This window comes from Cyprinus carpio, chromosome A2 (genome assembly GCF_018340385.1).
Source record: "Cyprinus carpio isolate SPL01 chromosome A2, ASM1834038v1, whole genome shotgun sequence".
In the NCBI taxonomy this organism is placed as follows: Eukaryota; Metazoa; Chordata; class Actinopteri; order Cypriniformes; family Cyprinidae; genus Cyprinus; species Cyprinus carpio.
The window spans coordinates 919,554-945,528 of record NC_056573.1 but is presented as its reverse complement, the minus strand read 5'-3'; the positions used below and the strand labels follow the sequence as shown (position 1 = coordinate 945,528).

General features: G+C 36.8%; 1 protein-coding gene and 1 pseudogene across 1 annotated transcript; both read left to right on the top strand.

The window, feature by feature from the left end:
• The first annotated feature begins 304 nt into the window (after positions 1-304).
• Positions 305-6,381, top strand: LOC109062807 (annotated as a pseudogene).
• A 13,976-nt stretch (positions 6,382-20,357) lies between these two features.
• LOC122147187 (forkhead box C1-A-like) lies at positions 20,358-22,841 on the top strand. Its single transcript, XM_042768503.1, has one exon. It carries the CDS (start codon positions 20,596-20,598, stop codon positions 22,069-22,071), a length of 1,476 nt encoding a protein of 491 aa, XP_042624437.1. The 5' UTR covers positions 20,358-20,595; the 3' UTR covers positions 22,072-22,841.
• The last annotated feature ends 3,134 nt before the right edge of the window (positions 22,842-25,975 follow it).

Sequence of the window (25,975 nt, the reverse complement as noted above, 5' to 3'; positions counted from 1 at the left end):
TTATAAAAAAAAGACCTCTAATATAGCTTGCTCTATTCTTTTTCTATTCTATCTGTTTTCTTTTTATTTATTATATTATTTAAAATCCCTTGCTACGTATACTGTGTTTAGGCTAACTGAGACTTGTTATAGCACTTATATATCATTGCTCTTTTGTTGTTTTTGATTGCTTCCATTGTCCTCATTTGTAAGTCGCTTTGGATAAAAGCGTCTGCTAAATGACTAAATGTAAATGTAAATGTCAATATGAGGCTGACACCTAGTGGACATTAGTATTATTTGGGAATTTACAGACACGCCTGTTTTTCACGTCTCTCAAAACACAGAACCAGGAAGCACCAGTGCAGAGAAACCGAAACCTAAGTGCTGTTGGCCTGTTGCAACTTTTTCAAATTTTTAAAATGGCAAAATCCTGTATTTCAGTGGAGCAGTTCAGCTGTCCAGTGTGTTTAGATCTCCTGAAGGATCCAGTGACCATCCAGTGTGGACACAGTTACTGTAAGAGCTGTATTACAGACTGCTGGGATCAGGAGGATCAGAAGAGAGTCTACAGCTGCCCTCAGTGCAGAGACAGACCTTCAGTCCAAGACCTGCTTTAGCTAGAGCAAACACCATGCTGGCTGAAGTGGTGGAGAAACTGAAGAAGACCAGACTCTCTGCTGACTGTGACGCTGGAGCTGGAGATGTGCAGTGTGACGTCTGTACTGGAAGAAAATACAGAGCCGTCAAGTCCTGTCTGATGTGCCTGGAATCTTACTGTCAAACTCATTTTGACCGTCATGAGGAATTTAATTCACGTAAGCCACACAAAGTGATTGAAGCCACTGGACGACTGCAGGAGATGATCTGCCAGAAACATGAGAAGCTCCTCGAGGTTTTCTGTCGCACAGATCAGAAGTGTATATGTGTGCTGTGTATGGATGAACATAAAAACCACGAAATTGTATCAGCTGCAGCACAGAGGACAGAGAAACAGGTATTTAACACTAGACACTGATGAAATATTGCTGACACTTGGTTCATATGTGTTTATGCACTTTATGAACAGCTTACAGTATTCACACGACAGCAGAAATAGCAGCTGCAAGAAGAGTTTCACTGTTTACTGAAGATCCCCTGTAGACCTTTATCAACAGTCTTTTATTAAAGAGTAAGTCATATGTTTTTTGTTGTTGTTGTTGTTTGTTTGTTTTTTTTTGTTTTTTTAAAGTGTCCTAATATCGTGTTGGAGTCTCCTACAACAGGTTTAAATGCATCTAAGATCAGAAAACATTGTAATTTTCTCAAAATAAACATTTATTATTAGAATAATTTGCCAATGATTTCGAAATGATTCGTTCCCAGCAAGTTCGGAGCAAACCCCTCCCTTCCATAAGCCTACTCTGCTCTGATTGGTCAGCTGGACAAGCCTGTTGTGATTGGCACAGAGAGGAGTCCTTGATCCAGTTAGCCAGCGCTACATTTGATAAGGCACCTTTACATAAAACAGTAATATAGTGCTCCAATCCGTTCTTATAATAATGACATAAAATACAAAACACTTATTCAAGCGAATCATGCCCACAGCTAAAGTTTAGCTGCTAAACTGTGAACACTTGGTGGATACATTAGCTGAGTGCTAACGTGACTAACTGATGAAACAATACAGTTTGTAAACCAAAAAATAGTCTACTGTAATGTTTGAAGAACGACAGACAAAAGATGCTCTGTCTTAACTTTTAATCAAAACGCAGTACAGCTGTATCACTCGTCTCTCCCGCATTAGCCCTACAACTGTCGGTGCAGCACAATAAACAGCAATTTCACAATGATTATAAAGTCTGTGTGCTACACTACATTCTGTATTATTAAACGAAGTAATTAGAACAAGGACAGTCTACAATAATCGACACATTCTTAGGAAATAGTGGGTTCACAGTGAATTATCAGAAGAACTTCAGTAAAACAGTTATATTGTGCTTTAGCTGGAAACCTAAATCTCACATATTAGCACAAAAACTTTTTTTGAGCACTCAATTGAAAATGTACACAGCGTATCAATCATAGTTACAGGTTGTAGTTCGGATAGCTTGTAAGTCCAATTTAAGAAGATTAGAAGCCAACGAAGATAAAAGGCAAGATTAGAGAATCAGTCCTTGATAAAATGAACATGCACACAACAAAAGCAATAGCAAAAGTGTTTTGTGGGCAGGTCAGACTCTGTTTGTATTTCGCTGACAGGGATTATGCAAATGAGTTACCCAGTGACGTATACCTGTAACAGGAAAAACATTTGATAATAAAATGACTCGTTAAGGCGATTCAGAACCGACTCTCTCTTTTGAGAGACAATATCTTTATTTATCATGCACTTTTTTGAATAACAACTTTGCAGATTGTTTTCATGTAAGGATAGTTACATTATAAACTGTAAAAGAGATATTTTTCAAAAACCCATATGACCTGCTCTTTAAATAGGCTCTGATTAAGCAACATAAATAATGGAGTAAACTGTTCACCCATTCTTTGACAAAATATATACTTCTATCAGTCAAAATACGATGATCAGACGACTTTCTGTTCAATAAATCTGACTGAATCTAGATTTTAGTCATTCCTTTTGTTCATTTATTTGATGTGTTTCTGTGTAGAGCCACAGTTACAGGTTGTAGTTTGGTTAATTACGCAGAACACAGAAACACTGTTATTGTGACGCTCTGCATCTGTGCCTGTTTCACTTTTATTCTTATACTTGTGGTGCCTTATTATGCTTCATGTTAATTTATGTACAGTGTCTGTAAATAATCAATCATCCCTTCTGAAGTTTGACAATTATTGACATTTCGAGAGTGAATCCTGTAAATAATCAATCTTTATTACTTAGTTTTTTTGCATAGAGAGTGTTCAATTTATAATCTATGTTATTGTTTTATCTGGATGTCTTTCTGAGAAGACCCCTCCCTTTATAATCAAAGATCGTGATCTCACAGTGAGTGGATTCTAATTTAAACACCTCTGATTGGCAATTGTGTTCAAGAATTCAACAGATATGTCTGTGATTGGCTACACTGCTCACCGGAGCGCAAACGCAGACATGCACAGATCACCTGCCCACTCTATTACGCTAATATGATATTATTATGAAGAAAACAGATCCTAGACCAGCAGTCATGGGCAGCTTTTCCATCTAAAAGCAAACAAAAGCAGCCAATGGTTTGACTGAGAAAATTACATTTATGGGCACAGGGATGTCCATTGGGGGGGTAACCTTTAAACTGCCTCTGATGATTTAGAGTCAGTAGTTTTCTGTGAGATTCACTCTCATCTGTTTGTCCTGCAGAAGCAGCTGAAGGAGACGCAGAAGACGCTCCAGCAGAGAATCCAGCAGAGAGAGAAAGATCTTCAGCAGCTGAGAGAGACTGTGGAGTCTCATAAGGTGAGTCTGGAGAAGAAGAGAAGTTTGTCTCCGTCTCAGTTCAGACTCACTGAAGCTGAATCACTGTGTGTCCTAACAGCGCTCTGCACAGACAGCAGTGGAGGACAGTGAGAGGATCTTTACTGAGCTCATCCGCTCCATTGAGACAAGCCTGTCTGAGCTGATACGACTGATCAGAGATCAGGAAAAGACTGCAGTGAGTCGAGCTGAAGAACGACTGGAGCGACTGGAGCAGGAGGTCAATGATCTGAGGAGGAGAGACGCTGAGCTGGAGCAGCTTTCACACACACAGCATCACATCCAGTTCCTGCAGGTACAGGACAATTTCAGCTCATTTGTTTATAACGTCACCAGTATTATAAACAGATGTTGTATTTTTCATGAGAGTAGAGTTATCAGAATAAATGCTGTCAGGTGATGATCTCAGTGAACAGAGAGAAAGACTCTTAATTTCTTTGTGTGTGTTTGTCTTTATTCTGATGACTTTGTGTCTTTGTGTGTCTGTAGAGTTTGCAGTCTCTGTCTGTTTCAGAATGTAGACACAGCACAGCACTTCACGTGACTGTTAGCTCTCAGCGGACTTTTGATGAAGTGAGAAGATCAGTCTCTGTACTGAGAAAGGAGATTGAGGATTTTTGCAAAGATGAAATAGAAGTTATATCTGATAAAGGTAAAATTAACACTACCAGTCAAAAGTTTTTGAATAGTAAGATTTTTAATGTTTTTAAAGAAGTCTCTTCTGCTCACCAAGCCTGCATTTATCAGAATTAATTTGAAGTGAGTTATGTTGTGTTGTGGTTTTGTTTTAGTTTAAATTATTTGTTTTTTAATATAATGTTAAAATGTAATTTATTTCCGTGATCAAAGCTGAATTTTCAGCATCATTACTCCAATCTTCAATGTTACATGAACTTTCAGAAATCATTCTAATATGATGATTTGATGCTCAGGAAACATTTATTCTTATTTTAATAGAAAGTTTTCAGAAGAACAACGTTTATCTGAAATAGAAATCTTTTGTAACATTATAAGTGTCTTTATCATGAAATGTCTTTTGATCAAGTTAAAGCATCCTTGCTAAATAAAAGTATTAATTTCTATAACCCCCCCCCCCACCCCCACCAAAGAATAAATAAAAATAAAATACTGTCTCCAAGCTTTTGAATGGTAGAGTGTATAAATGTTACAAAAGCTTTTTATTTCAAATTAATGCTGATCTTTGTATCAGTTATTTTGAATAGTAAAAATATTTCACAATATTACTGCTTTTGCTGTATTTTGGATCAAATAAATGCAGGCTTGGTGAGCAGAAGAGAATTCTTTAAAAAACATTGAAAATCATACGTTCAAAATCTTTTGGCTGGTAGTGTATTTGTTCACAGAAATGAACAAAGCATGATTAACTGTCAGCAATATACTGTAAAAACAGTGCAGTACCTGTATGATGGATTGTTTTTAACATCCAAAAACATCTGCTGTTTTCCATAGTGAAAATTGTTGAGCTCATTCCTTCCCCTGAACCCAAGGCCAGAGAAGAGTTCTTACAATGTAAGTTACTATAAAGACATACAAGCTCAGAAATGTATTTATATAGCTGTGGCTGTAACAAGGGGTCCAGAAATCTGAGATGAGATTGAAAATCTGTGATTTTCAAGAAGTAAATTTAAACCAGGAAATATACTTAAAGAATTACAGTGAATTGTAATATAAATGCATATGATGCAACTAATCAAATGGAAGTAAATGAGTGCCATCGATTATGTCACTTTCTGTACAGATTTTCTCCATTAAAACACTAGATGATCTTTTGATGATCTCAAATCATGCTGAAGAATCCTGAAAACCTGATAATCAGAAAGTCTTCTCTGGTTTTCAGCTTCAGGATTCAGCTCAAAATATGACAGAATTAATTGGTAGTGGACAGTTTTAGCTAGACAAAACAGTTTAAACTGATTTTAAAATATTAAATCCAAGTATTTTTCAGCTGTAAAATGTTTTAGCTGTTTGGTATTACAACCAAATATTATTTCTATTTTATATATATAAGTGTTGAAGTACTGTTACCTGTTTTGTTTCCATCAGACTCCTACCAGTTGACTCTGGATCTGAACACAGTGAATCCAGTCCTCGGACTGTCTGATGGGAACAGAGTTATCTTTCAGGGTGACACGAACTATGGGTACCCTGAGCATCCAGACAGATTTGATTACTGGGAGCAGGTGTTGTGTAGAAAGAGAGTGTGTGGACGCTCTTACTGGGAGGTTGAGCGGAGTGAGAATGGTACTGTGGATGTAGCAGTGTCATATAAGAACATCCGTAGGAAGGGAGAGGTTGAGAGGAGGGATTGCTTGTTTGGATGTAATGATCAGTCCTGGAGTTTATGTTTCTGCAAATACTCTGGATACTCATTTACTCACAATAACATAGAGACTAAACTCCCTGTAAAGCCCATCAGCAGGAGAATAGGAGTGTTTGTGGATCACAGTGCAGGAACTCTGTCCTTCTACAGCGTCTCCAGAAACACAATGAGCCTCATCCACACAGTCCAGACCACATTCACTCAGCCGCTCTATCCCGGGTTTAGAGTTATTTATGGAACAACTATGAAACTATGCCATTTATCAAAATAGAGATATTCTACCAGAATTTCATTGCTTTGAACTGCATTATAAATTAGTAAACTTTTTGTTATCTGCTGTCTTATTTTCCATAAACAAATAAATATATTGTAGGTGAGATGTTGCTCAAAATGTTTGAAATTCATCTTCTCATAACATTAATCTAATCATCGTTTTAATATTTAAAAGTGGAATAAGAATAAAAATGTAAAATTAATCATTGACTTACAGCTTAAGCATGACTGTATGGGTTTGGACTCCTTGGTTGTGTATTGCTTATGTCTTATGTTTATTATTATTATTACTTTAAATAAAACATTGGTCAGTAATTTGACCTGATGGACTGTACCTGTGTCGATTGGCCTGTGACATTTATATGCAGCATTTATAACTGAGTATGAAGGGTCTACAGCCCTGATCATATTATCCTGCTATGTAATACTGGTTATTCACTGTAAAATCTACAAACCTGACACTGATCTTTTATGGTTTTAAAGCTATAATTACTAGAGGAAATGTATGCATAGTACATAATGCAATGAGCAATAGGATGAAGTCTGTGTTCTACCTAGTACCAGTTTTGCTAGAGAAAATAGCGAACTGGTCTGAACAAGCAAACCCAAAATAAGCAACACATGGTTTTGGGCAGAGGTGGAAAGAGTACGATTATGTTATGATGGATTTATGGTATTGTTGTACTAATGAGACCCTCAATGTAACCAAGTAAAAGTACCAGTCTAAAATTCTACTCAAGTAAAAGTATCATTACACTAATGAAATTTTACTTAAGTAAAAGTACTCAAGTAAAAGTACCAGTCTAAAAATCTACTCAAGTAAAAGTAAAAAGTAGCTCGTTTAAAATTTGCTCAGAGTAAAAATTACTTAGTTACATTTTAACAGTGGGAGGGAGGCAAAAATGTGATAGGCCAAGGGTGTCAAACTGCACAGCCCTGCACAGTTTAGATATAACCCTAATTAAACACACCTGATCCAGCTAATCTAATCTTTTAGGCTTATTTGAAAGCTACATGATATGTGTGCTGGAGCAGGGTTGGAGTTTGACACCCCTGGGATAGGCCTATAAATCTCAGACTAGTTGATTTTAATTAAAGGAATCAGCTATTTAGAATAATAAGACATTTGGGCTGTTACAAGGAAAATTAAATCAGTATCAACAAAATTCATCTTTTAATGCAGAGGAAACACAGAAGCTTCAACTGAAGTGGCATTTAGATGTATTTACACACTGTTTAATGCAGGACATGAATGCATTTAACCTGCAGTTACAAATTCAGAAATAATGTTTTGATATATAAGACATTAAATGTTGAATACTTATTTGAAATTAATAATTAATAAATAAATAAAAGCTCATTTAAATGTGAAATGAAAACCGCCAGTAGGTGGCAGCAAGTCACTGTTAATAAGTGAGTCATTGTGATTGAACGAATCATTTAAACAGTTGATTCATTCAGGACCGAAACACCGTCAATGCTCAGAGAACTGTGCTGTGGTGGCTGTGTTTGGAATTTTTTTTGTTGTTGAAATGGAACAAAAACAGGCAATATGATGTCTAAAACGCAAGTCTCTTAATTTCTTGTTTATTGAACTGTTGCAAAAAATGGAGAAAAAATGGCACTCTTCGTGTGATACTCATTTCCTATATGAAATGATATAAATATATAAATTTTCTGCCCCCATATCTTCAATCAACAATGCATTTTAACAGACTGAATCACGCAGAGAAAGAACACACTCTAACACACTCTTTTTCAGTGTAGAAGTACACAAAATCCCTACTAAATTACAGTAATGCGAGTAAATGTAATTCGTTACTTTCCACCTCTGGTTTTGGGGGGTGGGGCATATGTAAATCAGGCAGTCAGAACAAAACAATAACTTCATTACTTACTGCATTTAAAGATAACGGTTTCACGCTGAAACAATTGAAAGGGATTTTCTATTATGTTCTGCCAAATATGTTGTTCATTTTTGCTCCTTAAACCAGCAACAATGATGAAATTGGTTAGAAATTAGTTGGGAGAAATTGGTGTGCCCAAAACAGTAGCTCTAACAAAGGCCTTCCTAATAAAAGAGCCAATTTAAAATAGGTTTAACAGCAGTGAAAGCAGAGAAGAAGAGATTTGCGTTAAAGAGTCAGCAGAATGCAGTTAAGTGCTCTCAGAAGAGATGAGTTTTCAGCTGTCCCTTGAATATTGTCAGGGATTCAGTTGCATCCGTTTAGGAAGATCCTTCCTTCATTTGGTGAGGAACAGTGGACGTGAATGTTCTGGAAATGATGCTACCATGAGGTGCCACTCTCTAACTGACCACTGCAGGCCTAATTATATATTCTTACTAAATGTTATTGGATTTCCACAGAACTCTACAGTACTATGGAATGTTTGAGGCCTTAAGCCTAAACCTACTGGAGTACAGCACCTCTTTTTTTTTTTTTTTTTTGCTATTATTATTGTTTTTATTTATTTATTTATTGTTTGTTTGTTTTTTATAGATTGCATTCTTAGTTGCTTATCTCCTGTATTTCTATATCTGGATTAAGGACTACACTTGGCTCCTGAATCTTGGAGTATGGCCTTGTGTACTGACTGTGAATTAGCTGTAGACCAGCGTTTCTCAAATCTGGTGTATGAAAGCTGCAGTCCTGCTGGGTTTTTAGCTCAATCTCTGATCAAACACACCTGAACAAGCTAATCAAGAGCTGCGTTTGAAACGCATACTCAACGAGTAGGTAAATATTTTCAATAAGAACTTACTTATCAAGTGATAAAAGAGTATAGCCTGATCGTGTGAAGTATGAACAGAGATTGTCTTACTATTGGGAGGCGAGAGGGTCTGTATTACTTACTATTGAAGAAAGCATAACAGTCAACTTGGATCACGTGTGCCTTAATAACCAATCACATTACAGCCTGGACATCATTGAATTTCAATCAGAGTTCTGTGACACTCAATTGTGTTTACGGATCCCATAGGAATGAATGAGAAGTGCCGTAAGCTGAATTCCAACTCTCGCAAAAAGTCAGTGACTTCTCTTATAAAACTGCTTTTTTTTCTTTTTTTTTGGTGCAAACTCTAAAAATAGTTCGATCCAAAAGTATTGCTTAGTGTGAAACATGTCGGGGATTAGCCAATGGGCTGTAGATTCACTAAATGATAAGCTGTTTCCTCTAAAAAGCTGTTTATTCAGTGTAGTGAAGCCTCTCTTCCACTGACATCCATAAAAAAAGCATTAGCCATTACGCTTTTTCGGCTAATGGTTGCAGGTTTGCCTTCTAGTAGTCTCAGCGGACCGTTGGCTAAACGTCTGATGCATTTGGCACACAAAAGTGGAAACACTTCAGGAGTGTCGAAGTCGTCATCGGATTGGTTGAATTCTACAGGATTTCCACGAGACATGTGTGTCGCGTTCTTTAATGCTCCGCCTGGAAACAAAGATGCCTTGGCGCCAAACCCCCTCACGACAGAAGAAAGCTGCCGTGTTTACAACTGTGATGACGAGCGCTTATCAGGATCAACTAAACGCTGGATTTTCATGTTTTTTTGAGTTATTTCTGGTTTGTGGGATGGAGTGTTTAAAATATGTTTGAGAGTTTTACACACTGTTTTGTTTTTGTGGTGACGTTAGGCACGCCTCGAAACCTGTTTCACGCCCCGAAACGTGACGATGAGCGAAAGGAACTGTGATTGGTTGTTTGAAATGTCAGTCAAATGGCCTCATGGGCGGGCCTTGGCGAAGGTCTGGCTATGTGAGACTAGCCTTCTAGTGGCTTTGGTATGAATGCAATCCAGACATCATCCGCCATTTTGACGTTATCATGTGACCTACGACATTATAACAAGCGCAACAACTTAAAAGATATGAGCAACATCCAAAATAATTATCTCTTGAATATTTTGTTAATTTCTTTACTTTATGTGCAAAAATTTTCATCAACAAGCAAAACTGGCTTTAATCTCCTTTGTTTTCCTCTTTATCTTGTTGCATTTAACTTCATCACTCAGGCATATAAATAACAACAACAACAAAAATGCAGTTTTTGGCATTTAAACATTTAACCTTTTCATTGTGCCTTTTTTTCTGTGTATATAATCTCATATTATGATGTACACAAACCCATCATATTTCTGTTTTTTTGTCATTATGATTGTTCATTGTTGAAGATACAGCCATCTTTCCCTGAACTTGCATGTAATTATAAGTTCTGCAGTAATAATAATAAAAAGAAGTGATAGGTGCACAAACATCTCATAGCATCAGTAACTCGACAACAAAACCTACTATGGTTTACCTCAGTGCTTGCAGTGTTTGTATTTTCTGCACAAAGGAGACGAAGGGCAGCTGCTTAAAGGTCTCACCTTTGGAGAAGACTGATAATTTTATAGTGTAAAAATGTAAGTGAAGGGCAGCTGCTTAAAGGTCTCACCTTTGGAGAAGACTGATAATTTTATAGTGTAAGTATGTAAGTATTTTGTCTAATTAATTACATGGTGCTGCAATTAATTAATTTAATTAATCTTAAACTAAATTTGGCTGTGAAAATACCCACAAAAGATTATTTAAAGCTATTATTGTGTTAAATGTGAAAGTATCAAGTAGACAAATAGTAACTTTGGAAAGAAAACTATGTAACATAAACTATGGAACATAAAAGAAGATAATTTGAGAAACATTCTTAGCTTTTTTTTTTTTTTTAATGAAATTAGTTGGTGGTAAAAAAAGCTTTTTTGTTATCATAATGACAGAATTTTCTCTCTTTTTTTTCTTTTGTGAAAGAAACGTCCCTTTAACGTTTCAATGTTAGTTTATTTATTTATTTGTTAATTTATAGTTTAAATGATATTTTAAAGAAGAAAGCATTCATTCATTTGATTAAATCAAATGGCTGATTCATTCAGGAATTAAATAAAGGCTCTCTCTATGAATGAGCTTTGAATAATTGTTCACGTGATTCTTTAAAAATGAGGATTCATTTTAAAAATGAGGATTCATTCAGAAACTAAACACTGCTATGTTGCTCACAGACACAACAGTTCCCCCTTTTAGAGAACTCCACGCTGCGTCCTAGCGGACACATTGGGGAATACTGCCAGCATGACCGGTGTCTGAAGCATGTGTGACAAACTCCAATCCTATTTGTCCACATAGCCTGTGACCACATGTGCGGGTGGAAGTTTGAAAGGGCACCTGCTGAGAGAGGGATCCAAGAAAAGATGAAGTATGCTATTGTATGATAAAATTATCAATAAAATATTTTTAAAAACTATCACTTAAGTGAAGAAAGTCTTGAAAAATTATTATTATTATACAATAAAGTATGGGAGGAGGGATGTTTATACCAATAAAAAATCCAGGCAAGGACAATAGCAAGCCAGGAAATTATAAACCTATAGCTCTAACATCACACATGCAAGAAAGAATATTGTAGAGGTATATATCTAGCATCACACATCACACTGGAAAGTAGAAACATTTATAACGGCAAATCAAAGTGGATTTAGAAAGGAAGAGGTACAATGGACCCAATAATATGTTTAGAATGCAGCGTATGATAAATGAAAGATGAATGCACTTCTTGGAAAGTAGAAACATTATGATGAAGTGAGGGCATATGACATGCTGTGGAAATATGGTCTTTTAATCAAAATGCATCTAATGGGTATTGGAGGGAAAATGTTTAATTGGATAATGGATTTCCTTGATAGAAGAATGATTCAAGTGAAGATGGGTAAATAAGTATCCAAACAGTATGTGGTAGAGAATGGAACACCTCAAGGACGTGTTCTGAGCCCAACTGGTATAAGAATGGTTTGTGTTAGGGTGTGTAAATAATTATGGAAGTGTTATGCATTTTTTTTGGGTAGGTACCTCAAGGACGTGTTCTGAGCCCAACTCTGTTTTTCATTATGATTAAGGAATTTTTTTTATATTGTAACGGTAGGTGCAAGAGGAAATAAATCAAGTGGAAAATGGGGTTTTAAATTTTCAACTGAAAAGACTAAAGTTATGTTTTTTACAAGGAAAAAGATTAGAGGAAATCAGCTGAAGTGAGAGGAAATTTTTTTAGATTAGGTTGAATTCTTTTGGTTCTTTTTTTTTTAATTTGTTGATTGATTTAAGTGAATAGTTGATAAGTGCAGGAAAGTGATAAATGTCATGAGATGTCTATCAAGTTTAAAATGGGGAGCTAATATAACAGCTTTGAAATATATTTATATGGCAATGATAAGATCAAGGTTAGACTATGGCTGTACTGTGATCAGCATCAAAGTCCATGTTAGCAAATTTAGACATAGTGCAAGTTCGAGCTCTAAGAACGTGTTTAGGAGAAGTAAGAACCACACCAGTATGTGCAATGCAGCTGGAAGCTGGGGAAATGCCTTTGGGGCTACGCAGACTTGAGTTAGCAGCCAACTATTGGATTAATATTGTGCAATGTATTAATATCAGACTTGAGTTAGCTGCCAACTATTGCATCAGGTAAAAAATGTCTTGCAGTTGAGTTGGGAGAAGGAGAAAACGCACAGAGAAAGCTTTGATTGGACATTACATAAAATATCAAAAGATATAAGAATATACAATAAAGAATTTGAGGCAACTGTAATATGGCCAATTAAACCAGTTTGGGCACTGGAGTGTCCAAAGGTAGATTTAAAGCTACTGAAGATCAGAAAATATGATAGGACTTCTGATATAAGGAGGATATTAGTAAAAGAACATCTGACTATTTAAGTGTGTATGCTTTAGAGTTAGTTGCCATTTTTAAAGCATTAGAGTGGATTGTAGAAAGCGGTGCCAACAGTTTTTTAGTGACTCTGTATCTGCTTTTGCGAGCATTAAATCAGGCACAGCTAAAAGTCATCAGGGCCTGCTCTATGATATTTTATTTATTTATACAACAGAGGTTAGGCAAGGGAAGAATATTGCATTCATGTGGGTCCCAGCTCATTCAGGTATTCCGGGCAATGAAAGGGCAGACAAGCTAGCAAAAAAGGCAACCAAAAAGGAAAATGTTGAAATTAATATTAAAATATCTAAATCAGAGGAAAAGAGCATAGTGTGGAATGAAATAATGGACAAATAGCAGCAGCAATGGGATAAAGAAAGAAAAGGGAAGCATTTATATTCTACACAAAACAGAGTGGGTGTTGCAAGAGATAAAGGTTTGAGTATGAAATAAGTCATTTTAAGCAGAAATAGAATGGGGCATAGTAATCTTAATGGAACTCTTCGTATTATGGGAAAACACCCAACAGGAATGTGCATCCAGTGTCAGGAGTATGAGACGGTCAAGCATGTTCTAATATCTTGTGGGAAGTCTGCTCAGGAAAGACAAGAAATGATGACCCGGTTACAGAGTTTAGGACGAGTAGAGAGAAATGTTAGAAGTATTTTAGAATGTGCAGAAAAACAAGAAAGCAGAAAATATTTTTTAGGTTTTGTAAAGGAAACTGGACTGGACAAGAGATCTTGGTAAAGGACATGGTGGAATTAGGATTAACTGGACATGGTTTAAAGAACATACTGGAATGCAGTAGGAGTGGACAAGGAATGAAATATTTGGTTTATTTTTAACTAAAACGGGACTAATATCAAGAATATGAAAAACAAAATACTGTACACGGGAAGTAAATAGCTCCAGAAGATGGCAGAAATGCAACATAAAGGATGCATGCTGCCGTTAAAAACCAAAAGAAGAAGAAGAAGAGGGATCCAAGATGGCATCCTGCTAAGGTTGCTTTTATCATGCTTCGCTGACAAATCTACTTTTAACAGCCAAACTACACCATTTATAATTCTGTTATGTGCATAAGTATCTATAAATACTACATAATGCCCCTCTGTATTGTAAATATGAAATCTGTTGCAGACAAAAGGAAAGAAAAAGAGATGCTGCTTGCTTCATGTGTGTCTGATAATATGAGTTTCCACAGCTATGTGTCTCCCAGACGGCGGTATTTCGCTGGACGTTTGCTTTTGCTTGCTGCTGTTCTATAGAGTCGACAGTCCTACTTAGTCCTAAGATATCACTACCACAATTAGTTTTAACAATATGCAAGCACATCGATATTAAAAAAATTAATTCAAAACCACCTACATGTATTGTATCTGCAAATTAGTGGTGGAAATTTTGTTTCTTTTAAGAGATTTGTTCATTTTCAGATAGTTCACCAAAATGATTCATTCAGATTCGTTCAGTAACCATTTCTTCATATTACATAAATTCGCCAGCAGGTGGCGAAAAATAGTCTTATTTTGTTGTTACAAAACACTGATTTGGCTTTATTAAAATGTTTGCCTAATCTACTCATTAAATAAAATTAGTGGTTCAGATTACCAAAACACAAGGTTTTCTTAAATAATTAACATTTTAATTGTTTGGTCAGACATTTACACATTCATCAATCTGGGATTTAACGTGGAGTTATGTTTTGTATGCTAAATATGAATGTATGTGCACAGTACCTATAACTGCGCTTTGCATCCGCTATCTGCTGATTACTGAACGAGATTGACTCACATTGCCTAAATGGCCGACTGACCCGGTGCACTCTCGTTCATGAACAAGAAGATCTCTCTAATTCAGACTTAAAATAAACTCAGTGAAGGGCAGGTTCCTTCACTACACTGAACAAATCACATCTCATACTCAAAGGCTATTGGCTCCAGATTTAATCATTATTTGACAGGACGAAATAGTTCACAGAGCTACCTGGTTCACTGAACTGCGCATGCGCTGCTAATAGCGCCGGGGGATTTCAGTGAACGAGTGTCAATGGATTATGCGAAAGAGAACGATTCGTTCACCTAAAAGCTTTGTTCAAAAAGAACGATTTGTTCGTGAACGTAACATCACACTACTGAAAATTTAAACCGGAAAAAGTTTCGATGCGCTAATCGCGCCGCTTGATGCGTAAAAGAGATCGTCTGACAATTCCACCGACTGGGTAAAAACATTCAATGCATTTTCATTAAAATGACTTTTAACATTTAAAACGACACACTGATTGTCAAACTGTAAGGCTTGTATTACTCATAGTGATTTACTACTGGTGAGATTTTGCCAATATCTCCCTGCATATATGTACACTAGACAATTATTTTCATAAATAAATAAATAAATAAATAATAAAAAAAACTACTGTAAGTAAAGGAGGTATTGGGAAAATGTCATATGTAGTAAGTCAGTCTTGTAACTATGGGTATATTATAATCTTTGGAACATGAAGAAACCCTTATGTTGAATTAAAAAAAATAAAAAATAAAAAAATAAAAAAGAATCCCTAAAAATATTTGTGCAATGCACATATAGTAAAGGAAATAGTGTCAAAATCTCACCTGTAAGTCAGTCTTGTTGCTACAAATGTACTACAAGCTTTGTAACATGAAAAAAAAAAAAAACCCTTTAGGTGAATTACTGTATTTTTTCATGAAAATATTTGTGTACTGTGCGGACAGTAAGGGAGATATTGGCAAAAGATAGTCCGTAAGATCGTTTTTTTTTTTTTTTGTGAATTACTGCAATTGTTTACTAAACATATTTGTGTAATGAAGTACTGTCTAAAGCGAGATATTGTCAAAATATATAGTCGGTTTGCCCACTAGGCATTCACTTAATCCCTGTAAACATTAATCTAAATGAATTACTGGACTTCTTTTTGAATCGTGAGGTAAATTTGCAGACGGTCCCTAAAGCAGCCCCAAGCGATTATGCAGCGAATATCAAACCTAAAAATAAAACTTTACCGCGCTCTGAAAGCGCGCGGAGTGATTTGGAGCTGTAATGCGGTCGACACAGCTGGAACTATAGCTGCGCGTTTACTTAATAAATATTGCACACCTCAGAACGTTCGTCAGCTTATCAGAATATATATTCAACAGACCCTGTGTTATATATTTAAGCATTTTTAAAAGACCAAATAACAACATGCATATTTATTTGCAACAACTGTGTTTAGAGATTCCTGTTGTAAGAGCAGCTAATGGGGTGAGGGAGACCACGCGTTGTGATGGTAACATTCCATGTATTAGTATAATGAGGTATTGACGTTTGCTGTGTCTCAATGCGACCTCTAGAGGGCGCAGCCTTCAAAATGAGACCCACAGTTGCTCTGCTCCCTATTCAGGTCCCAAGGGCTCTTCCCTTCATCAGTCATCAGGTATAGCGATATATTCCCTTGTGACTGTAAATTTGTCCTCCGCTGGATGATGGTCCTTCAGGAGCAGGATTGGACGCACATGGTGAAAAGTGTTATTACAGATTAAATCATATCTATGCCCTACAGGCTACAAGCTGTCTGCAACTATCACGCGATAATTAATTCACAACATTAATTAATAGTCATGCAATAATTAATTTATAAAATTAATAATTAAATAATAGTAATTATAATATAAAGTCTATTTAAAGTCAGAATGTAGACTACATAATGTGTAACCATGGTAACTGTATAGACGTGAAATCACCTGCAGGACAGCTCTCTCTCTCCATAGCACTTTCACATTCTAAACAGTCCAGAACTAAATCTACACAGCTTACCCTACTACATCTATATACATGTATGTACATGTTTCGAATGAGTTGCATTTATAAATAGAATTACTGTTCAGTTCTTGACACCCCGACCCGCATCTCACTGTTTTTCGAAACCTGGTTTCAGCCCTCTTTACCTTGCCTTTGAGAAACAGGGTCATGCTGAGTTACTGTCTCACACTCTCTTAGGTTCTTTGCGGAGATAATTAAGTACACTTACAGTTTTTAAAAAGTTAAAAGTACTTTTTTGTATGTCCCTTACAGATACCGAAAAGCAACTAAACATGAATGTTCGTGGAAAAAAAAAAAAAAAAAAAAAAGAAGAAGAAGAAAAAAAGAAAAGAAAAGAAATAAAGAATAGATCTTTATAATGAACACAAGAGGGTAGCAGTGTCAAGTTAATAAAACGTAGTCTTGCATTTTCTGGAATGTCTTGGCCTGCGGAAAGTCACTTCAGGATAATACAGAAAAGCGGGCTATTTTTGCAGTTCTATCCTATTATTTCACTAACACTATGTCTGTTTCTCTAAATTCCATTTCATGCATATACTGTATGTATGTGTGTATATATAGGCCTACATTTTTCTGCCACACAAAAAAAAAAAAAAAAAAAAAGTTTTTGTTTTTATTTTTGTGGAGCACATTTTAATAGCACTAGAATATTTGTTGTTATTGTATTTAAAAGTTACTTTTATTTCTTTGTTCTCTTAATCAACATTGATTGCCCCCCCCCCCCCCATACTTTTTTTTTTTTTTTTTCTTTTATTTTTTGTCAGTTTTCTTGATTTAATTTTTAAATGTCTTTTTACTTTACTTTTTTATACCTGTGTACAAGGTATATATATATATATATATATATATATATAAACCTGTGTAAAAATTGTGTCTATTCGATAAGTTCTGTAAATTTGCATATACTGGTCATTTGTGATCGAAAGAGGGCGCTAAGGGCACAGGACGCAGAGTTGTTTCTTTACTCTGTGACCATCACAGACTTCCTCTCCTTTCGGACAGTCATGCCAAAACTAGACAAAGGCCTGTCGATTCTTGTATTTATGTGCTCTTTTTTTTTACGTTTATCAAATGTTAAAAATAAATGTTGCTTTATTGGTTGCTCAGAATGATTACTGCTTTGTAAATGTTATGCATTTTGTACCTTCTGCTGTTTTTATCTGGGATGCCGATGCTTCATCAACCCCACAGAGGAAAATTTCACACAACACCATCCATACTGTTGCTTATGTCTATATATGTCTGTATATTAAACAGTTTTAATAAATTATTTTGGGAAAGATATATAATGATGGTTCTAGTCGAACACATTAAGCGTTTTATAATACTGTAAATTGTAATCGTTCTTGTTTTCCGCGCATATCAATATTACAACATGCCTCAAAATTTGTCCGCTTTTCAGATAGCAAAGATAATACATTTTATTTGCTAATTATATAAAGATAGAATTACCCGAGTATCGCCATGCATATAAAGATTAAATTAAAAAAAAGATCAAACAAAAATATTATTGTTAATAATAACATGAGAACGTTATTTTATTTACAAAAAACGTATTACAGTGTAATTGACCACAAACAGTAGAAACTGGAGATTGAATCGTATTGTTTGTTTATACTGTTACTAGCTACTAACTGGTTACAGTCGTAGCCTACTGGTAACGCACAGCTGTTTATAAGAAAGTATAACCTGTAAAGTGAACATTTTTGGTGAAGTACCTAATTTAGTCATATTGATTCGGCGATATGACTACATTAGGTATATATATATATATATATATATATATATATATATATATATATATATATATATATATATATATATATATATATATATATGTTGACACATTATCAAGACAAAACCATATCTTCTACTTCACAATTAGATCCGGCTTTTAACAGTCCTGTTTTCGCGTTATCCAGAGGTAGCTGGTTTAATTGGCTGGAATGGGAGCTCGGGGTGGGCAGAAGTTTGGGGTTAAGTAAGAGGCGCGCACTGAATTGAACAAATAGCCTGGGGCAAAAGAAAAAGTTCATGCCCGGGTCCCTGTAAGGAGAAACCAGTGAAGTATCAACTAGTCCATGGTCACTTAATCAGAGCGACCTGTGGGGGATTAGGAAAATATTGTGACCGCAACTTGGCCTCACAATTATCATTCACAATGTTGTGTCCCTCCTCCAATCTTCTTTTCATAAAGGATGCATGGCCCGTCGTACATTTAAACAGCAGGGCGGTGTTTGGGTTTTTACCTCGAGATAATACGCGCGATGTCCACAATATGAGTAAGCGCTCACTTTTTCACTTGTAGGCCCGCTTTATGAACACATAATGAAGGAGCTTGAAGAAGCGTTTATGTGTAGATTAAAAAAGAACAGAAAATGTAAGTTAGTAGAATAATAATAAAAAATAAACAAATAGTAAGTATATATATATATATATATATATATATATATATATATATATATATATATATATATTATATATATATATATATATACACTTTTTTAATGAATGCAAATAATGGTACGACTATTTTAAACAATTTCTCCAGAGGAGAACTGGCCCCTCGACTGAGCCTTGTTTCTCCCAAGGTTTTTTTTTTTTTTTTCTCCATTTCTCTCACCGATGGAGTTTTGATTGGCTTGTTTAGAGGACGCTGAATTTCTGGCAATATTGTCGGCTTGATTGCCCTGACACATTGGAAGAGAGCTGAACTAGATGACATTACTTAAATTGACTGTTTGTTATTGTCCTCTTGCATTATTAACAAACTATTCTCCTGTGTGACACTGTAAAGCTGCTTTCTTTAAAGCGCTATAAAGGTGACTTGACTTGACAATCTGTAAAGTCCTTAATGCCACATAAATAAACATAAATTTAGGGCATTATTTTGGAAGTAAAGCATTTCACGAAGACACCGATTTTATTGGCATGTCATAAACCAGCGCAGAGGCAGTAAGGTGAAGGATGGCATGATTTTCACTCTTTGACCAGTGGTGACACATGTGAGGTGTTTTGCTTTATTTGTTTCTCAGGGCTTTTAATCTCGCTCGCACTTGGAGCAAACTTTCGCACCTCGGCTCTTTCTCCAGTGTCTTAATTTGCTTAATTCCAGCATAATGAGCTCTCTGCCCGGGACGATGGGCTTTGATCCGCTCACCAGTGTTGATTGAGACCGTTACCTAACAGCAGTGTTAATGAAGAACCAGCATTATGACAAGAATGCAGGAAGACGGAGATTATTTACGCTAATTCCCATATTGATTATTTGAAAACAAATGTTCTCCCAAGCTTCTAATGGGGAGGTGCGAAATACAAGCCATTACAATTCATTATTAGCACTTATTTACACTATGACTGGATTAAAGTTTGTTTGAAATGTTTATGTATGAATTAATTAATCGAATAATTCAGAAAAGGAGTGTGATACACTATGACTGGATTAATGTTTTTTTTAAATTTTTGTGAATTATTTTTTTTATTGATTAATTCAGAAACGTTTTTGTAATGTTGTATTATAATCGTTAAAGTATTTTTCAATCTGGTGCGTATCCGCGCTGGCTAGTTTGGTTTGAGTATGGTTTTTTTATTTATGTTGTGGTGTGTTTTTTGTTTGGGTGGGGTGGGATGTGACGTCACCTCTCGTTTTTCTTCAACCTTGTGTGTGGCCGCTCGCTTTGCACGGCCCGACCTCCCATTGGACAACTTAGATGTTATTGGGAGGAGTCTTACTGGCAGCAAAAGGGGAAAAGAATTGAAGTGCGCAAAAGCATTATGTAGTGACCGATGCTTAGCGTTCAGAAGTTTTTCAATGCGCTCTCCGACAGAAAGAGGTGGCCAGTACGCGAGTCCAATCCAATAGTCACATTTTATAAATACGGTGGCAGAACGTGGACTCTCGGTTGGACTGCCTTCCCAGTTTCAAGCGGGTTTGTGGATTGCTTCAAACTTCTTGACTTGTCTGTTCTTCGCCAGCGCCGTTTGGAGAGAAGTCATGCAGGCGCGCTATTCCGTCTCCAGTCCCAACTCGCTGGGAGTCGTGCCGTACATCAGCAGCGACCAAAGTTATTACCGGGCCGCCGCCGGAGGGGGGTACACCGGGATGCCAGCCCCCATGAGCATGTACTCTCACGCGGCCCATGAGCAGTACCCTGCCAGCATGGCGAGGGCGTACGGACCGTACACGCCGCAGCCGCAGCCCAAGGATATGGTAAAACCGCCGTACAGTTACATTGCGCTCATCACGATGGCCATCCAGAACTCCCCGGACAGAAGGGTGACCCTAAACGGCATTTATCAGTTCATAATGGAGCGCTTCCCCTTTTACAGGGACAACAAGCAGGGCTGGCAGAACAGTATCAGACACAATCTGTCCCTGAACGAGTGCTTTGTCAAAGTGCCCCGCGATGACAAAAAACCTGGCAAAGGCAGCTACTGGTCTCTCGACCCGGACTCGTATAATATGTTTGAGAACGGCAGCTTTTTGAGGCGACGGCGGCGTTTCAAAAAGAAGGACGCCTCAAAGGATAAGGAAGAGCGAACTGTGAAGGAAGCGCCTTCCCGCCAGCAGCAGAATCAGCCGCCACAGCAGCAGACGGGCCGCGACCAGGAGCAGTCGGTGCCGGGCTCGCAGCCCGTGCGCATTCAGGACATTAAAACCGAGAACGGCACGTCCACGCCGCCGCAGGCTGTTTCGCCCTCGCTAAGAACTGTTCCCAAGATTGAGAGCCCCGACAGCAGCAGCAGCAGCATGTCGAGCGGCAGCCCGCACAGCATCCCGTCCACCCGCTCTCTCAGCCTGGACAGCGCCGGGGAACAGCAGCAGCAGCAGCAGCAGCAGCAGCAGCATCACCACCACGGCCAGGCCCCCGCGCAGGGCTTCAGCGTGGATAACATCATGACCTCCCTCCGCGGCTCGCCTCAGAGCTCCGGCGAGCTCACCCCGTCTCTCGTGGCCTCCTCACGGACAGGTATAACTCCCACATTGTCCCTGAACTATTCGCCCAATCAGACGTCCGTGTATAGCTCGCCCTGCAGCCAGAACTCTATCTCGACTACCTCCAATGCCACCTATCACTGCAACATGCAGGCCATGAGCTTGTACGCGGGCGGGGATCGCTCGGGACACCTGGCCGCCACTACCACCGTGGACGAAACTCTGCCCGATTACTCGATCACGACCACCACGTCGTCCTTAAACCACGGGAATCCTCAGGAGGGCCACCATGCGCACCAAGGGCGCCTCGCGTCATGGTACCTAAACCAGGCCGGAGACATTGGCCACCTGGGCGCCACGTACCCTGCGCAGCAGCAGAACTTCCATTCGGTTCGAGAGATGTTTGAATCGCAGAGAATCGGTCTGAATAATTCACCAGTGAACGGGAATAACAGCTGTCAAATGTCGTTTCCCCCGAGTCAGCCCATATACCGCACGTCAGGGGCTTTTGTGTATGACTGCAGCAAGTTTTGACCAAACAAGTATTTTTCGTTCTTCTTCTTCGTTTTGTTGTTGTTGATTTTGCCTTTTCTTGATACCGAGACACGTTGATATTTACCTACTCTACCCCCGAGATGGACTGAACAGAAACCGAACTAGATCTTGGTTTGTTAAGGACAGTGTTACTTCGAATAACACGTAAGTCTTCTTCGTTTTTGTGAGCTATATGCTGGGCTGTGTTGACGTGCGTCACACGTTTATGGACTTGTTATTACGTGTAAATTGCATATAGTAATTTATTTCTAAAGTGTAGCCGGATATTATGGACCAAACACCAAAAAGTGTTTCTAAATTGAACTGCATTCATAGTCCAAATGTTCCACTATAACAAGGAACGGAACATGTATAACGCCATATTCTTTCAAATTATCTCCTCTTGTTGAAAAAGTATTCTGAAGGAACTGCATTGTTTGTTTAATAAATTGCCATGCTATTTGAGTTAAAATTAGGCTACGCTTGATTTCTTAAACCCGTCAGGAACACAACTCTGTGCTACTATACAGTAATAATACATTTAGAGCACAATAACTTGAAGAAAGTGCCAATTACCTGTATAAATGATCCAAATGAGAGGGTCGAAATTATTCGTCTTTACTGTGGCACAGTTGGACTTTTCTTGATCCAAACGTTCGTATAATCCTAAAATACACCAAGAAACGAATAAAAATGTTCTGATCATGCAGGCTGAATGAAATTAATCACAGGCCCATTTCAGCATTTTATGGAACCGTGCAATACTAAATATGCATTCATCATTTTTTTTTATGTAATTAAATGTTAGCTTCTAGGTTTTAGTCCTTTTTTCATTACTCATTACATAACTTATAGCAACATTTTACGCTTATTTTGTTTATACTAAATAGATAGGCTATATTGGATATAAATAAGAAATATCATGTGATTGAATTCAATTGAAATTCTCAAGAATGTACGGCCCGCAATTAAGTAAGGATGGATTCTGATCTTATTATTCTTCCTATCACAATTATTATTATTATTATTATTATTATTATTATTATTATTATTTTTATTTGTAGTATTTACTATAAATGATGATTTTTTGTTTGTTATGTTGTTGTTTTTTTAGCATCAAATTTATCTGGTTTTAAGTCAAAATATTACTTAATGTGATTGAATCAAAATAATAATAATAATAATAATAATAATAATAATAATAATAATAATAATTTTGAAGGTTTAGACCAGACAAAGCTCTTTAAATAGCAACTGCAGATTTTGTTTTTACAGATCAGTAGCAGTGGTAGTAATAAAATAAATATTGCCATGCAATTTATATTTTAATTGCTGTGAGGTGACGACGTGTTTTGCTGTAATTTGTTCTTACGCAGCTCCATATGCAGACTTGGACTGTCTGTCATCATTGTGACCTGAGGCGATTGGGAACAGTGTTTGGTCATTGTAATTCAGCGCTTGTGTTCAGTGTCCACGTGTTTACTTGTGCATAGCTTGGTTAATATCATACCAGACATGCCATATGCAGGGGGGGGGAGGAAGGGGGTCATTGTGCATAGCTTGGTTAATATGATGATTGAGATGTACTTATATGGTGGAGTAGCATTTGGGTTTTTTAGATGTAATTGTAGGGTGCTCAGGAATTTGGTTTTAATGAAAACCAATTCCTGTATATGATTATATATATATATATTATATATATCTATATATATATATATATATATATATATAATATATATATATATAAAATCAAAAGATGCAGATTAATTTAATTCTTCTGACGTTAAATTGAACGTCCACCAGTCAGGTTAAAGAAACATGTCACTAAAATGCCCGTATGTTTAATAACAGTTTTTTGATTCACAGTTATTCAGAAAGGCTGTTTGGGAATAAGCGAGTGGCATCTTCTTCTATTTTTCTTCATTTTATTGAGATGTGATGCCACGAACATTTAAATTATCAAAATTTCTGAACAATTAATTAAAACATGAAGAACATTCAAAAGCGTATTCACCGTAAAAAGTGATTATCTGCAATTGTTATCTGATTGAACACATAACATTGAATTTTATAAATTAATGTATTTAGGTTGATTCAGAGATATTAAATAATATTTTTGACTTAAATGAAACCAGTTAATTTAGATGTTACCATTTTTTTTCAGTGCATGAAAGCTCGCTGATACTGAAACATTTTTTAAAAAGATTTAAGTTTGTGTAGATTTGTTATTATCATTATTATTATTATTTATAGACGATATTATTTTTTATGTCTTTATTTTAGTCTGCGGCCCAGTTATAGGCCCAAAGACCTTGAGGGCAAATGCACGCGCGTGTTCTCAGTGCCTCACGTATATTTTCATTGCATGAGCAGTTGCTAGTGACTACAGCGGTTAATTAATCGGGCAATTAACAAGCGTGCGTCAACAAAAAGTCTCGGATTTGCCTCGTTCACTCGGGTTGGTATGTGGTAAATGTGCCCATATTCCGTTTGTTTAAAAATTTACTTTAAAATAGTAGTCATACTACATATACATAATTTCTAGATATGAAAATAAATAGTTGGACCTTTTTTTGTGACGGCAATAATAATAAGCATGATGTAGGCTGATTAATAATAATAATAATAATAATAATAATAATAGGTTTCAGTATCAGTAAGCGTTCATATATGAAACATGACACTCACAAATTACTTTACAGCTTATAAATAATTTGTGCAGCGCATGTGCATATTGTCACAATGAATTTTGGCCTTCCACAGCGTTTTCTCTTCCCACAAAAAAAGTTGTAATCATGCTCATAAAAGTCATTAGAGCCTTCCCCGAGTAATAAACAAACGTCGTGTTAAGCCCAAGATTGATGGCGCCCTCACAGAACGGGCCAGGTCAGGAAGGAATAAAATTCAATCAGTGCGCAGGAATCATTTTTCATGAGACGGAAAAGGCAGAAGGGGACGGGGGTCAACAGGGAGGATGTCGGCCGCCGGAGCACCATCAACAACACCGCAGGAGCACAGCGACACGAACGTGCTGCGTTCTCCAAATCAGCCTCTTAAATCTGCATGATTTCGAGCTCACTCCCTCACGAGCATGCAGTCTTATCGGTCAGTCCAGGTGAAGAGAACTGCATTTTGCTGCTTGCAGGCCTTCATTTGAAATCCCACATGCAGGCTTTCATTCGAGCTCTTGGACTGAGAGAGATCCTGATCCCTGCGCCAGGCTGGAGGTTGGAGTGTTTTATGGCGTTGCAATCTCTGGTTTTTGAAACGAATCATAGCTGTTTTGCGCAAGAATAATAGCCTACATGTAATGTAGAAAAGGCCTATCTTGCTTTTACAATCGTCTTCTAATTATAATGTTCAAATAATTAACTGAACTGCTATTCATCATTTGTTCAAAGCAGATTAAAAGTTATTTAAATATTAATAAAGTATTTTTTCAGCAACATAAAAGCGGCTGTTGAAGCGTAAACCAAACATAAATTCCAAAAGAATACTTGCAACAATTTATGTAAAATGTTTCTATTTAATACATTTCCCGTTCTAAAACGCATATTTAAAATGTTAAAAATATTTAATAATAAAATGCTACACAATCCGGACGATCTTCCGGATTTCGGATTTCTATAATATTTTGTAGCTCAAATGTTATGCATGCTTTCCTGTGTCCAGATATTTAGATGGGCCGGCCATTTTGTTTGGTATTAATCTATATATCAGTGGATACATTATTATTATAATTATTATTTTAAAATACAATATTTATTCAGTTCTGCACATGTTTCCGCTACATTCCTGTACGTGTATCCCACATGGATTTAAAACCAGACGTTAAAAGTAATTATCTTCAGCATTACTTTGATGTCAAAACATCCCAATTTCAATTTAGGAGAACAATATCGAC